Raw genomic sequence first — 14700 nt, 5'->3', positions numbered from 1 at the left:
GCACCCGTCAACTCGTCATTTAAATTAGGTATTTCTCCTAACGCTATCCCTCCCCAGCCCCCCACCCACTGACAGGCCCCAGTGTGTGATATTCCCTGCCTTGTGTCCAAGTGTTCTCATTGTTTAGTTTCCACCTATGAGTGAGAACATGTGGTTTAGTTTTCTGTTTTTATGATAGTTTGCTGAGAATGATGGTTTCCAGCTTCATCCATGTCCGTCCAAAGTACATGAACTTACCCTTTTTTATGGCTACATTGTATTCCATGGTGTATTTGTGGAATGTGGCAAAACTTTTAACCAATCCTCAAACCTTACTAGACAGAAAACCATTCATACTGAAGAGAAACCCATCAAATATGAAGAATGTGGAAAAGCCTTTAACCAGTCCTCACACCTTAAATACACATAATTGATACTGGAGGAAAACCCTACAAATGTAATAAATGTGGCATAGCTTCTAACCATTGCTCAGCTCTTACTCAAACTGAGAGAATTCCTAAAGAAAATAAACTCCACAAATGTGAATAATATGGCAAAGCTTTTAACCGGTCCTCAAATCTTACCAAACATAAGATAATTCATACGGAAGAGGAACCCTTCAAATGTGAGGAATGTGGCAAAGCTTTTAGTCAGTCCTCAAATCTTACTGAACATAAGATAATTCATACTAGAGACAAACACTGCAAATGTGAAGAATGGGCAAAACTTTTAACCAGTTCTCAAACCTTCTCAATTTATACTGGAGAGGAACGCCACAAATGCAAAGAATTTGGCAAAACTTTTAAGTGTTTCTCAGAACTTACTGAACACAAAATAATTGGTACTAGAGAGATACTTTACAAATGTGAAGGATGTGGCAAAGCTTCTAATGGGTTCTCAAATCTTACTGAATATAAGATAATTTATATTAGAGAGAAACCCTACAAATGTGAAGAACATGGCAAAGCTTTTAACTGGTCCTTAAACCTTACTGAACTTAAGATAATTAATACTAAAGAGAAAACCTATAAATATAAAAAATGTGACAAAGCTTTTAACTGGTTTTCAGACCTTACTGAACATAAGATAGTTTATACTGAAGACAAACTCTATAAATGTGAAGAATGTGACAGTGCTTTTAATCAATTCTCAAACTTTACTAGACATAAGGAAATTCATACCGGAGAAAAACTCTACAAATGTGAAGAAAGTGGGAACACTTGTAGCCAGTCCTGAACTCTTACTAAACAAGATAATTCAATGGGAGAGAAACCCTACAAATGTGAAATGAATAATGTTATAACCATTCTTCAATTCTTAATAAACAATTTATACTGCAGAGAAACCCTGCAAACGTGAAGAATGTTGCAAAGCTTTTAACTGGTCCTCAAACCTTACTGAACATAAGATAATTCATAATGGAAACTAGCCCTACAAATGTGAAGAACGTGGCAAAACCTGTAACCATTTCTCACACTTTTCCACACATAAGATAATTCATACTGAAGAAAAACCCTACAAATGTGAAGAATGTAACAGAGTCTTTAAGTGATCTTCAACTCTTACTAAGCATAAGATAATTCATACAGAAGATACATTTTATAAATATGAAGAATATGACAAAAGCTTTAAAAACATTTCAACCTTTATTACACGTGAGATAATTTGTGCTGCAGAGAAATTCTACAAATGTGAAGAATGTGGCAAAGTTTTTAATAAGTTATCAAATCATACTAGAGATAAACTACAAATCCAAAAGATATGACAGTGCTCTTGAGAACACCTTAAACTTCTCTAAACATAAACCATAGTGTCAAGAAACCCTAGACGTCAGTAATGTCACAAAGCCTTTAAATGGTAGTCACATTTGATTGCAAGATAATTTATACTGGAGAAAACTCCTTAATGAAGAATGTGGCAAAACATTTAACCAATACACCTTATCACATAGGAAAGCATTTATACTTGAAAAAAAAGTACACCTATAAAGAATGTGGAAAAGCCATTAATATCTGCTCACATCTTAACATCACAGTTTATACTTAATAAAAACATTAAAAATGCAATTACTGTCGGAATATCTTTTAGAAAATACATGTCTTAGTATTTCTTTTGAGGACAAACATTACAAATATAAAGAGGGTTGTAGTACTATATATATATATATTTTTGCCTTGACAAACTTATTTTTCTTAACTTCGGTGGATACATAGTGTGTATATATATTTCTGCCATATATGGCATATTTTTGATACCAGGATAAAATATGTAATGATCACATCAGGGTAAATGAGAGATTCACCATCTTCAACATTTATTCTTTGAATTACAAGCAATCCAAATCTACACTTTTAATTATTTTGAAATGTACATTTAAATTGTTGTTTATTATAAGGTCATTTTTGTGGTCATAATAAAAATCATACAGGAATGTAAATAAAAATGTTACATATTTTTCTTTGAACATGTGGCCACTATGCCTGTAAACAGATACATATAGACTTTTAGTTTTGATTTACATATGGTTAAATATATACATATATCACTCTAAAGGTATTTAGGTGCAAGAAAATTATGAAGTAAGTGTGTTTGTGTAATTCTGAGTTTGTACCTATTTTCAGAAAAAAATATTAGAACAAAACAAATTATAATAAAGTGACTAATTTACTAGAAAACCAAAAACCTCAAAAATGTGGAAAGCAAATCTATACTCTCTGGTTTGTATTGAATTCATTATTGTAAAATCTTACATCTTATGGTTAAGAATCTCCCCTTGAAATTTCTTTGGTTTTACTTGGCTGGTACTCGTGCTAGACCCATACTTTTCTTCTTTCTTAGATATATTTTTTTGTTTTATAATTTATGAAGTATACATTATGTCATGGATTATAAGAATAATTTTTATGAAGTTTAGTAGTGTACACAAAACGATCTTTAGATGTAATTCCACAATTAGTGTATTAAGTTATATTTTATTTAGTTAGAAGATTCCATTTGTTTCTTTTACTTGGAGAACCCCATATAAGCTCACTTTTACTTACTTATTGTTCCTCTCCATTTTTAAAATTGTCATAAGTTAATTTATTTATTTACTGAGCAAATTTGTTCAGATAAGTACTAGGGAGGGTTCCATAAGTCAAGAGGATGTTTTTGTGTATAAATGCAGCAAGCAAATACGGCAGTGCTTGCTGTGTAGCAGATGCTTCGTGATAAGCCGTAAGTATTTCTTCTGGAGTTAGTTTGTAACTTTAAGTCAGAATGGAAAATATCAATGGAGAAGAAATTACATTGATTCTTCATGTTGAGAGGACATTTTTATTTCCAGGATGCAAAGCTCACTCTTGCTGAATTTAAAGACATATTCTGCTTCTTTATTTTTTTAATTATCTTCAGTTTTGTTTGTCTTACGTTCATTTCAAGGATGTATACATCACAGCTTTTCTCCTTTTTCTATGTTACAGCTACAGTTTTCTCACTTGTCTTCCTACCATGTTATTTTACATGGTACTTTGTAGGTTCTGCTGAGAAACTTGGTGGGTTTTTGGTTTTTTTGAGACAGAGTCTTGCTCTGTCACCCAGGCTGGAGTGCAGTGGCATGATCTCAGCTCACTGCAACCTCTGCCTCCTGGGTTCAAGCAATTCTCCTGCCTCAGCCTCCAAAGTAGCTGGGACTTACAGGCACGCACCACTATGCCCAGCTAACTTTTGTATTTTTAGTGGAGATGGGGTTTCACCGTATTGGCCAGGCTGGTCTCGAACTCCTGAACTTGTAATCTGCCCGCCTCGGCCTCCCAAAGTGCTGGGATTACAGGTATGAGTCACTGCGCCTGGCCAAAAGTTGGTATTTTTAATGTGCTTAAAAAAATGGTTTTGAGTGGAGAATTTGCTTACCAACATAACTTTGAGATTAGTTAATTAAAGTGAGAGGCATACACTGTCCACTTGTGAAAGAATTAAATCAGTTAGCATTGTTTTTCTTTGTTTGTAAAAGAAGAATCTTATTGAATTCTTACATAAAGTGTGGCAAGCATAAAATTTGTTACAAAATATATCTTAGAAATTATAAGAGAGTTGCCGGGTGCGGTGGCTCAAGCCTGTAATCCCAGCACTTTGGGAGGCCGAGACGGGTGGATCATGAGGTCAGGAGATCGAGACCATCCTGGCTAACACGGTGAAACCCCGTCTCTACTAAAAAATACAAAAAACTAGCCGGGTGAGGTGACAGGCGCCTGTAGTCCCAGCTACTCGGGAGGCTGAGGCAGGAGAATGGCCTAAACCCAGGAGGGGGAGCTTGCAGTGAGCTGAGATCCGGCCACTGCACTCCAGCCTGGGCGGCAGATCGAGACTCCGTCTCAAAAAAAATAAAAAATAAATTAAAAAAAGAAAAAAAAAAAAAACTTTTAGGGGCGGGGCAAAGATGGCCAACTAGAAGCAGTGGTGATCAGAGGCTCCCACCGAAAAGAACCATAATGGCCTGTGCATCCTGCACTGGCTCCTGAGGTATCCAAGTTCTCTCATCAGAACTGACCAGGCAGCTGGCATGGCCCAGGGAGAGGAAGAAAGAAGAGTGTGGTGCAGCCACCCACCTGACAGCCACACAGGGCAGGGGAGCCCCCATCCCCCGGCCAAGGGAGGCAGTGAATGAGTGTCCTACTTAGCTGACAAAACCATGCTTTTTCCATGGAACTGTGCAACCCACAGATTGAAAGGTTTCACTCGGGAACCCATGCCACCGGGGCCTAGGGTCCCAACCCCAGAGCTGTGCAGATTCTCAATAACCTCTCAGCTAAAATTGGTTTAAGCCTGCTGAGTTCCCGGCGGGGGGTGACCAGCACCACAGCTGTGGCTGCCTGCTGTCTAAGCCATTTGAGCTCCTTGGGGAGGGGCAGCAACCAGTACTGGGACTGATAGCTGTGTAACACACTAGGCAGCTATCTCTATAGCTCCTGGCGGAGCTTTTCCCCTGCTGGAGACAGGGATGCTGGACGGCTTGGTTCCAAGAGGTGTCCCCCACAGCCCAACACACTGACTGTGCCAGACTGCAGCTACAGCACCTCTTCAGGCCTGACTCTGACCCATCCCTCCTCACTTTGTGGGGCCACCCTGCAGGAACTCCAACAGCTTCAGCCAGGGGCTCAGGGACAGAACTCTGATCTCTCTGGGCTTGAGTCCCTAAGGGGAGAGGTGACCGCAGTCTCTGTGGACGAGCAGACTTAGCTTTTCCTCCTGCTAGTTCTAAGGAATCCAAGCAGCCCAGAGAAGTGGGTTTAACCCCAGTGAAGCATACCCCTCCACCAAGGGACAATAAAAGCGCTTCATTAAATGGGTCCTGTTCCTCGTGCCACCCAACTGGGTGAGATACTCCAACAGGGGTTGTCAGACACCGTATACAGCTGTGTTCCTACTGGCATCAGATTGGTGTTCCTTGAGGTCAGACATTCCAGAGGAAGCAGAAGGCATCCATCTTTGCTGTTATCCAGCCTCCTTGAGTATTATCTCCAGGTGCAGGAGTCAACCAGATAAATAGGGCCTAAAGTGAACCCCCAGCAAACCACAGCAACCATACAGAAGAGGGACCGGACCACTGAAAGAAAAGCAAACAGAAATGAACAACAGCAACAAAAAAGTCCCCACAAGAACCCCATCCAAGAGTCAGCAGCCTCAAAGATCGAAGCTAGACAAACTCATGAAGATGAGAAAGAATCAATGAAAAAAACGCTGAAGCCAGGTGCGGTGGCTCAAGCCTGTAATCCCAGCACTTTAGGAGGCCGAGTCGGGCGGATCATGAGGTCAGGAGATCGAGACCATCCTGGCTAACACGGTGAAACCCCGTCTCTACTAAAACTACAAAAAAATTAGCCGGGCATGGTAGCAGGCACCTGTAGTCCCAGCTACTCATGAAGCTGAGTCAGGAGAATTATGTGAACCTGGGAGGCGGAGCTTGCAGTGAGCCAAGATTGCGCCACTGCACTCCAGCTTGGGCGACAGAGCAAGACTCCGTCTCAAAAAAAAAAAAAAAAGTAAAAAAAAAACACTGAAAACACAAAAGGCAAGAGTGCCTTTTCTCCAAATGATTGCAATGCCTCTCCAGCAAGGGTGCAGAACTGGATAGAGAATAAAATAGACAAATTGACAGAAGTAGGCTTCAGAAGATGGGTAATAACAAACTCCACTGAGCTAAAAAGGAGCATATTCTAACTGAATGCAAAGAAGCTAAGAACCTTGATAAAAAGTTAGAGAGAGGAGCTGCTAACTAGAATAACCAGTTGAGAGAGAGTCTCACTGCACTTCACCCAGGCTGGAGTGCAGTGGCAGGATCTTGGTTCACTGCAACCTCCACCTCCTGGGTTCAAGCGATTCTGCTGCCTCAGCCTCTGGAGTAGCTGGGATTACAGGCACGTGCTACTATGACCAGCTAATTTTTCTATGTTTAGTAGAGACAGGTTTCATCATGTTGGCCAAGTTGGTTTTGATCTCTTGACCTCAGGTGATCCCCCCGCCTTGGCTTCCCAAAGTGCTGGGATTATAGGCGTGAGCCACTGTGTCCGGCCCTATTTTGTTAATTTTTTCAAAAAACAGCTCCTAGATTTATTGATTTTTTTTTTTTTTGGAGGGTTTTTCATTTCTTGGCTGGGCATGGTGGCTCACACCTGTAACCCCAGCAGTTTGGGAGGCCAAGGTGGGTGGATCACAAGGTCAGGAGTTCAAGACCAGCCTGGCCAACATGGTGAAACCCTATCTCTACTAAAAATCCAAAATTTAGCTGGAGTGGTGGCTCATGCCTGTACTCCTAGCTACTCAGGAGGTTGAGGCAGAAGAATCACTTGAACCTGGGAGGCAGAGGTTGCAGTGAGGCAAGATAGTGCCACTGTACTCCAATCTGGGTGACAGAGTGAGACTCTGTCTCAAAAAAATAAAAAATTTAAAAAAACTAAAACAAAACAAAACTGGCAAACGGAATCCAGCAGCACATCAAAAAACATCCACCAGGCCGGGCATGGTAACCCCACCACTTTGGGAGGTTGAGGCAGGCAGATCACCTGAGGACAGGAGTTCAAGACCAGCCTGACCAAAATGGAGAAACCCTGCCTCTACAAAATACAAAAAATTAGCCAGGTGTGGTGGTGTATGCCTGTAATCCCAGCTACTCGAGAGGCTGAGGCAAGAGAATCACTTGAACCCGGGAGGCAGAGGTTGTGGTGAGCCAAGATCACACCACTGCACTGGGCAACAAAAGCGAAACTTTGTCTTAAAAAACAACAAGAACAACAAAAAACTGATCCACCATGATCAATTTGGCTTCACCCCTGTGATGCAGGGCTGGTTCAACATATGCAAATCAATAATCAAAATTCATGACATAAACAGAACTAAAGACAAAAACCACATGATTATCTCAATAGATGCAGAAAAGGCCTTTGATAAAATTCAGCTTTCTTTCATGTTAAGAACTCTCAATAAACCAGGTGTTGAGGGAATATATCTCAAAATAATGAGAGCTTTTATGACAAAACCACAGTCAATGTCATATATTGAATGGGAAAATGCTGGAAGCATTCTCTGAAAAGGATGACAAGACAAGGATGCCCTTTCTCACCATTCCTATTGAACATAGTATTGGAAGTTATGGCCAGGGCAATCAGGCAGGGGAAAGAAATAGAGTACTCAAATAGAAAAAGAGGAAGTCAAATTGTCTGTTTGCAGATGACATTTAGAAAATTCCATCATCTCAGCCTAAAATTTCCTTAAGCTGATAAGTAACTTCAGCAAAGTCTCAGGATACAAAATCAATGTGCAAAAATCACAGGCATTCCTATAAGCCAACAGTAGACCGTCAGAGAGTCAAATCATAATAAACATCACAACTGCTACAAAAGAATAAAATATCTAAAATACAGCTAACAAAGAATGTGAAGGACCTCTTCAAGGAGAACTACAAACCACTGCTCAAGGAAGTAAGAGAGCACACAATCAAATGGAAAAACATCCCATCCTTATGGATAGAAGGAATCAACATCATGAAAATGGCCATACTGCCCAAAGTAATTTATGGACTCAATGTTATTCCCAAACTACCATTGACATTCTTCACAGAATTAGGAAAAAAAAACAACAAAAAACTTTAAATTGCATATGGAACCAAAAAAGAACCCATATAGCCAAGGCAATCTTAAGCAAAAAGAACAAAGATGGCAGCATCACACTACCTGATTTCAAGCTATACTACAAGACTACAGTAAGCAAAACAACATGGTACTGCTCCAAAGACAGACATACGGACCAATGGAACAGAAAAGAGCCCTCAGAAGTAACACCACACATCTACAACCATCTGATATTCAACAAACCTGACAAAAACAAGCAATGGGGAAAGGATTTTCTGTTCAATAAATGGTCCTGAGAAAACTGGCTAGCCATATGCAGAAAACTGAAACTGGACCTCTTCCTTACATCTTATACAAAAATTTACTCAAGATGGATTAAAGACTTAAATGTAAAACCCAAAACCATAAAAACCCTAGAAGAAAACCTAGGCAATACCATTCGGGACATAGGCATGGGCAAAGACTTCGTGATGAAAATGCCAAAAGCAACTGCAACAGACGCCCAAATGGAAGAATAAGACCTAATTAAACTAAAGAGCCTCTACACCGAAAAAGAAACTATCATCAGAGTGAACAGGCAACCTACAGAATGGGAGAAAATGTTTGCAATCTACCCATCTGACAAAGGTCTAATATCCAGAATTTACAAGAAACTTTTAAAAATTTACAAAAAAAAAAAAAAAAAAAAAAAATTCCATCAAAAACCGAGCAAAAGCTGGGCGTGGTGGCTCACGCCTGTCATCCCACCAGTTTCAGAGGCTGAGATGGGTAGCTCATTCAAGGCCAGGAGTTCGAGACCAGCCTGGCCAATATGGTGAAACCCCGCATCTACTAAAAATACAAAAATTAGCTGGGCATGGTAGTGGACGTCTGTAGTCCCAGCTACTCGATAGACTGAGGCAGGAGAATGGCTTGAACCCAGGAGGTAGAGGTTGCAGTGAGCAGAGATCGTGCCACTGCACTCCGGCCTGGGAGACAGAGTGAGACTCTATCTCACAAAAAAAAAAAAGGGGGGGGGGCGGCAAAATATGAACAAACACTTCTCAGAAGAAGGCAATTTATGTGGCCAACAAATATATGAAAAGCTGCTCAACATCATTAGATGAAATATAAATCAAAACCACAATAAGATACCATCTCACACCAGTCAGAATGGTGATTATTAAAAAGAAACAATAGATGCTGGTGAGGCTGTGGAGAAATAGGAACGCTTTTACGCTGTTGGTGAGAATGTATATTAGTTCAACCATTGTGGAAGACAGTGTGGTGATTCCTCAAGGATCTAGAACCAGAAATACCATTTGACCCAGCAATCCCATTACTGGGAATATACTCAAAAGAAATACAAATCATTCTACTATGAAGACACATGCACACGAATTTTTTTTTTTAATCATTTTAATGTTTTTCACTTCTATTAATTGATTATTGATTTCTACACAAGTGTATGCATCTAGTTTGACTTGCTTCATATTTATTTTCCAACATGGTGCAATCTTCAGCATGAGGTGCACGAAGTACCTTGTCCTCAAAGAGCTTTATCAACTTGAACATTTTCAAAGAGCTCTATAAGGCAGCTCAGCATGGCAGTTTTTTACTGAAATCTCTTATCTGGAAGACGGCAAAATAGACCCGGACCTTCCCGAGCCCACTGGTTGCTTGTATTCATATCACAGCTCGCTTGAGTAAGTGGTAACGATAGAATAATAAGCAGATTGCTCCAAACCCAGCTGGGTGAGATAGCTTCATTTTTGGAAAATCAACTGAATCATGAAAACCTTCCTAATGGTATAATTTGTTCCAGAGTTCTTTTGATACTTAAGAAGGGAAATATTAATCCTTGTGCACAGTCTTTTATTACAAACACTCTTATTTATGGTATTAGGGAGTTTTCTTCTCCAGCCATCATTCTCCGATGAGGTGACTGACTGTACCCCATGCAGAATTGAAAGCATGAAGAAATCTCCTTTCTTAATCAGAGCTGGTGACAGCCTTCTCATTTCCTGCCAAATGGATCAGACCACACTTTTAACCCTGGTGGCGGCACATCCTCTTGAACAATTCCAGCCCGATTTATGGCTTGCTCCCTCCTGTAGTCTTCCAATCTCATTAGGGGTCGGAAGTAGATGGGATAGAAGGCGGCGCCGATCAGGGAGATGAAGCTGCCGAAAATGAGCGCGGTGCGCAGGTTCCGGGACATGGCGTTGGGCCCCAGGCTGCCCTGACCCGCTGACCGCCCTGCACTCTCGGAAACCTGGCTACCCACTCGCACACGAATTTTTATTGCAGCACTATTTACAATGGGAAAGACATGGAACCAACCCAAATGCCCATCAATGACAGACTTGACAAATAAAATGTGGTACATACACACCATGGAATACTGTGCAGCCATACAAAGAAATGAGATCATGTCCTTTGTAGGAACATGGATTAAGCTGGAAGTCATCATCCTCAGCAAACTAACACAGGGATAGAAAACCAAAAACTACATGTTCTCACTCATAAGTGGTAGTTGAACAATGAGAACACATGGGTACAGGGAGGGGAATAACACACACCAGGGCCTGTTGTGAAGTCGGGGGCAAGGGGAGGGCACCTAGAAGGGTCAATGCGTGCAGCAAACCACCATGGCACACATACACCTATGTAATAAACCTGCACATTAACTAAGCATTGCCTCTCAAGCTTTATTTAATGAGCTTATAAATCACTTGGTAATGTTGGTCTCACTCTATGTAATGTGATTCTGCAGGTATGGAAAGGGTCCACGAGAGGGTGTTTTAAATAAGTCCCCTGTCAAGGCTGACCCCCCCTAGGCTCATCATTAGCATTAGTTAGAGAAGCAGGCGCAGTACAGAGTCTCCTACACTTGGCACTCTTGTCACAACACAATTACTTCTGGAACAAATGAAAACAACCAATCTCCATCCTAAAGCATCATAATCTTTGTTGGCTTTTTAAAGTTTTTTGTTTTGTTTTGTTTTGTTTTTTTAGACAGAGTTTTGCTCTTGCTGCCCAGGCTGGAGTGCAGTGGTGAGATCTGCACTTACTGCAACCTCTGCCTCCCAGGTTCAAGCTATTCTTCTGCCTCAGCCTCCTAAGTAGCTGGAACTACAGGCATACACCACCATGCCTGGCTGACGGTTTTGTTTTTTCTGTTTTTGTATTTTTTGTAAAGTCAGGATCTTACCATGTTGGTCAAGCTGTTCTTGAACTCCTGACTTCAAATGATCTGCCCACCTTGGCCTCCCAAAGCGCTGGGATTACAGAAGTGAGCCACCGCACCCCACCCTTCCTTTTGCATTGTAAGTACTTCAGCATGCAAATAATTACCTTGGATAATCAAGTTTCTGCCAAAAGAACTTATGTATCTTTTAGTATTTATCATTCTGTATTGCTAAATTTAATTCTACCTTTGTGTCCAACTTTCATGTGCTCCTAAAATGAGCTTTACTCTGAACAAATCTATGTGTACTTTTAACCGAAAATTAAAAAAATAAACCTTTGCCAAAGCAAAAACAAAGCAATGAATCTCAAGTTACAAATAAAGACAATCCTGAGTCAAAAAGAATGACAAAAGGTTTATTTAGCTGTTAACGTAATTTACATATATTTCAAAAAAGCAGAGAAAAATATCTACATACAGTCTAAATGCTTTAATAAAACAGATGAACAAAATATCCTCCCTTACTTTCATGTATGTGAATAAAGCCTCTTATTTTTAATTTACATTTTCTCCTAAAACAACTAGGTCACTGGACATGTTCTTGAACTCTTGGACATCTGAATTGTGAACCTGAAAGAATGTTTATGGTAAAAAAGCAGAAGAGAGAAAGGTGCTATAATAAATTGCTGGGTGCACATAAATAAATCAAGTTGTCAGAGATCTATGAAGAGAATGAGATACTGACACAATAATAGTGGGAGTCCACAACACCCACGGGCACTAATAGACACATTATTGAGGCAGAAAATTAACAAAGATATTAAGACCTAAACTCAACACGTGACTAAACAGTCCTAATAGACTTCTACAGATCTCTTCATCTAAAAACAACATAGTATAGTCTTCTCATCATTACATGGCACATACTCTAGAACCACACACAGAGGCCACAGCTTGATAAAAATGTAATTCAATACAAAGAAAATCACTTGAATCATACAATTACATGGAAATTAAATAACCTGCACTTGAATTACTTTTGGGTAAATAATGAAATTAAGGCAAGAACCAAGAAGTTCTCTGAAAAAAAATGAGAACAAAGATACAACATACCTGAATTTTTGCAACACAGTTAAGGCAGTGTTAGGAGAAAAATTTATAGCATTAAATGCTTATATTGAAAAGTCAGACTTCAGTTTAATAACCTGACATCATAAATAAAAGACTGAGAGAAGCAAGAGCAAATCAACCCCTAAGCTAGCAGAAGACAAGAAATAACCAAAATCATTTCTGAATGGAAGGAGATTTTGACATGAAAAACTATACAAAAGATCAAGAATTGCAGGAGTAAAATCTTAAAAAAAAAAAAAAAAAAAAAGACAAATTATCAACAAAATATTGGCAAACCAAATTGAGCAGGACACCAAAAACCTAACCGACTATGATCAAGTAGGGTTTATTTTGGGGATGCAAGGCTAATTCAACATACGTAAGGTGGGGTGTGGTGGCTCATGCCTGTAATCCCAGCACTTTGGGAGGATGAGGCAGGTGATCACCTGAGGTCAGGAGTTCAAGACCAGCCTGGCCACCATGGTTAAACCCCGTCTCTACTAAAAATACAATAATTAGCCAGGAGTGGTAGCTGGCACCTGTAATCCAGCTGCTTGGGAGGCTGAGGCAGGAACCCCGAGGCAGAGGTTGCAGTGAGCTGAGATGGCGCCACTGCACTCCAGCCTGGGCAACAGAGTGAGACTCCGTCTCAAAAAAAAAAAAAAAAAAGAAAAATCACAGATGAATTAAAAATGTGATCATCACATAAACAGAACTAAAGACAGAAAGCACAAAATTATGTCAATAGATGCAGAAAAGGCTATCAATATAATTTAACATTTTTATGTTAAAAAGCCTCAACAAACTAGGCATGGAAGGTGCATACTTCAAAATAATGAGTTATCGGCTGGGAGCGGTGGCTCACGGCTGTAATCCCAGCACTTTGGGAGGCTGAGGCAGGAGGATCACGAGGTCAGGAGAACGAGATCATCCTGGTTAACAGAGTGAAACCTCGTCTCTACTAAAAATACAAAAAAATTAGCAGGGCGTGGTGGCGGGCGCCTGTAGTCCCAGCTACTCGGGAGGCTGAGGCAGGAAAATGGTGTGAACCCAAGAGGCAGAGCTTGCAGTGAGCCGAGATCGCACCACTGCACTCCAGCCTGGGCGACAGAGCGAGACTTCGTCTCAAAAATAAAAAAACAAAATAAAATAAATAATAATAATAATAATAATAATGAGTTATCTATCACAACTCCCCAGGCAACATACTGAATACACATAACCTGGAATCATTTTTCCTTGAAAACTGGCACAAGACAAGGATACCTCCTCTCAACACTCCTATTCAGCATAAAATTGGAAGTCCTGGCCAGAGCAATTAGGCAAGATAAAAAATAAAAGGCATACAAACAGGAAGAGAGGAAGTCAAAACTTATTTCTGTTTACAGATGACATAATGCTGTATCTGAAAAACCCTATAATCTTGGCAGAAAATCTTTTCAAACTGACAAAAAATTTCAGTAAAATTTCAGAATACAAAATAACTATACAAAAATTAGCAGCATCCCTGTAAATAAAAAAAAAAATGCATGCCAAAAGACAAATCAAAAATGGAATCCAATTCACAATCACTACAAGAAGAATAAAATATCTAGGAATATAGCTAACCAGGGAGGTGAAAGATCTTTATGACAACACTGAAAACACTGCTTAAAGAACTCAGAGAAGGGCCAGGCGCAGTGGCTCACACCTGTAATCCCAGCACGTTGGGAGGCCGAGGCGGGCTGATCACCTGAGGTCGGTAGTTCAAGACCAGCCTGACCAATATGGAGAAACCCCGTCTCTACTAAAAATACAAAATTAGCTGGGGTGGTGGCGCACGCCTGTAATCCCAGCTACTCGGGAGGCTGAGGCAGGAGAATTGCTTGAACCTGGGAGGCGGAGGTTGTGGTGAGCCGAGATTGTGCCATCGCACTCCAACCTGGGCAAAAAGAGCAAAACTCCGTCTCAAAAAAAAAAAAAAAAAAAAGTCAGAGATGACACAGAGAAATGGAAAACTATTTTACGCTCATGGATAGAAAAGATCAATATTGGCCAGGCAAAGTGGCTCACACCTGTAATCCCAACACTTTGGGAGGCTGAAGTGGATGGATCACGAGGTCAGGAGTTCGAGACCAGCCTGCCAACATGGTGAAACCCCATCTCTACTAAAAATACAAAAATTAGCCGGGCGTGGTGGCAGGCATCTGTAATCTCAGCTACTTGGGAAGTTGAGGCAGAGAACTGCCTGAACCCGGGAGGCAGAAGTCACAGTGAACCGAAATCATAACACTGCACTCTAGCCTGGGTGACAGAGCAAGACTCCATCTCAAAAAAAAAAAAAAAAAAAAAAAAAAA

General features: G+C 40.3%; 1 protein-coding gene and 1 pseudogene across 1 annotated transcript; one reads left to right on the top strand and one right to left on the bottom strand.

Annotated features, from left to right (window-relative positions):
• The first annotated feature begins 1397 nt into the window (after positions 1-1397).
• On the top strand, positions 1398-6512 carry LOC112617360 (annotated as a pseudogene).
• A 2978-nt stretch (positions 6513-9490) lies between these two features.
• Positions 9491-11519, bottom strand: LOC112617359 (small integral membrane protein 20). The gene is made up of 2 exons (XM_025374124.1): positions 11501-11519; positions 9491-10349 (listed from the first exon to the last, which is right to left on the bottom strand). Exons 1-2 carry the CDS (start codon positions 11517-11519, stop codon positions 10081-10083), a joined length of 288 nt encoding a protein of 95 aa, XP_025229909.1. The 3' UTR covers positions 9491-10080.
• Positions 11520-14700: the final 3181 nt, after the last annotated feature.

The sequence above is a fragment of the Theropithecus gelada genome, unplaced genomic scaffold (genome assembly GCF_003255815.1).
Source record: "Theropithecus gelada isolate Dixy unplaced genomic scaffold, Tgel_1.0 HiC_scaffold_16089, whole genome shotgun sequence".
Classification (NCBI taxonomy): Eukaryota; Metazoa; Chordata; class Mammalia; order Primates; family Cercopithecidae; genus Theropithecus; species Theropithecus gelada.
The sequence above is the reverse complement of the archived record's forward strand: the minus strand, read 5'-3'. Positions and strand labels throughout refer to the sequence as shown.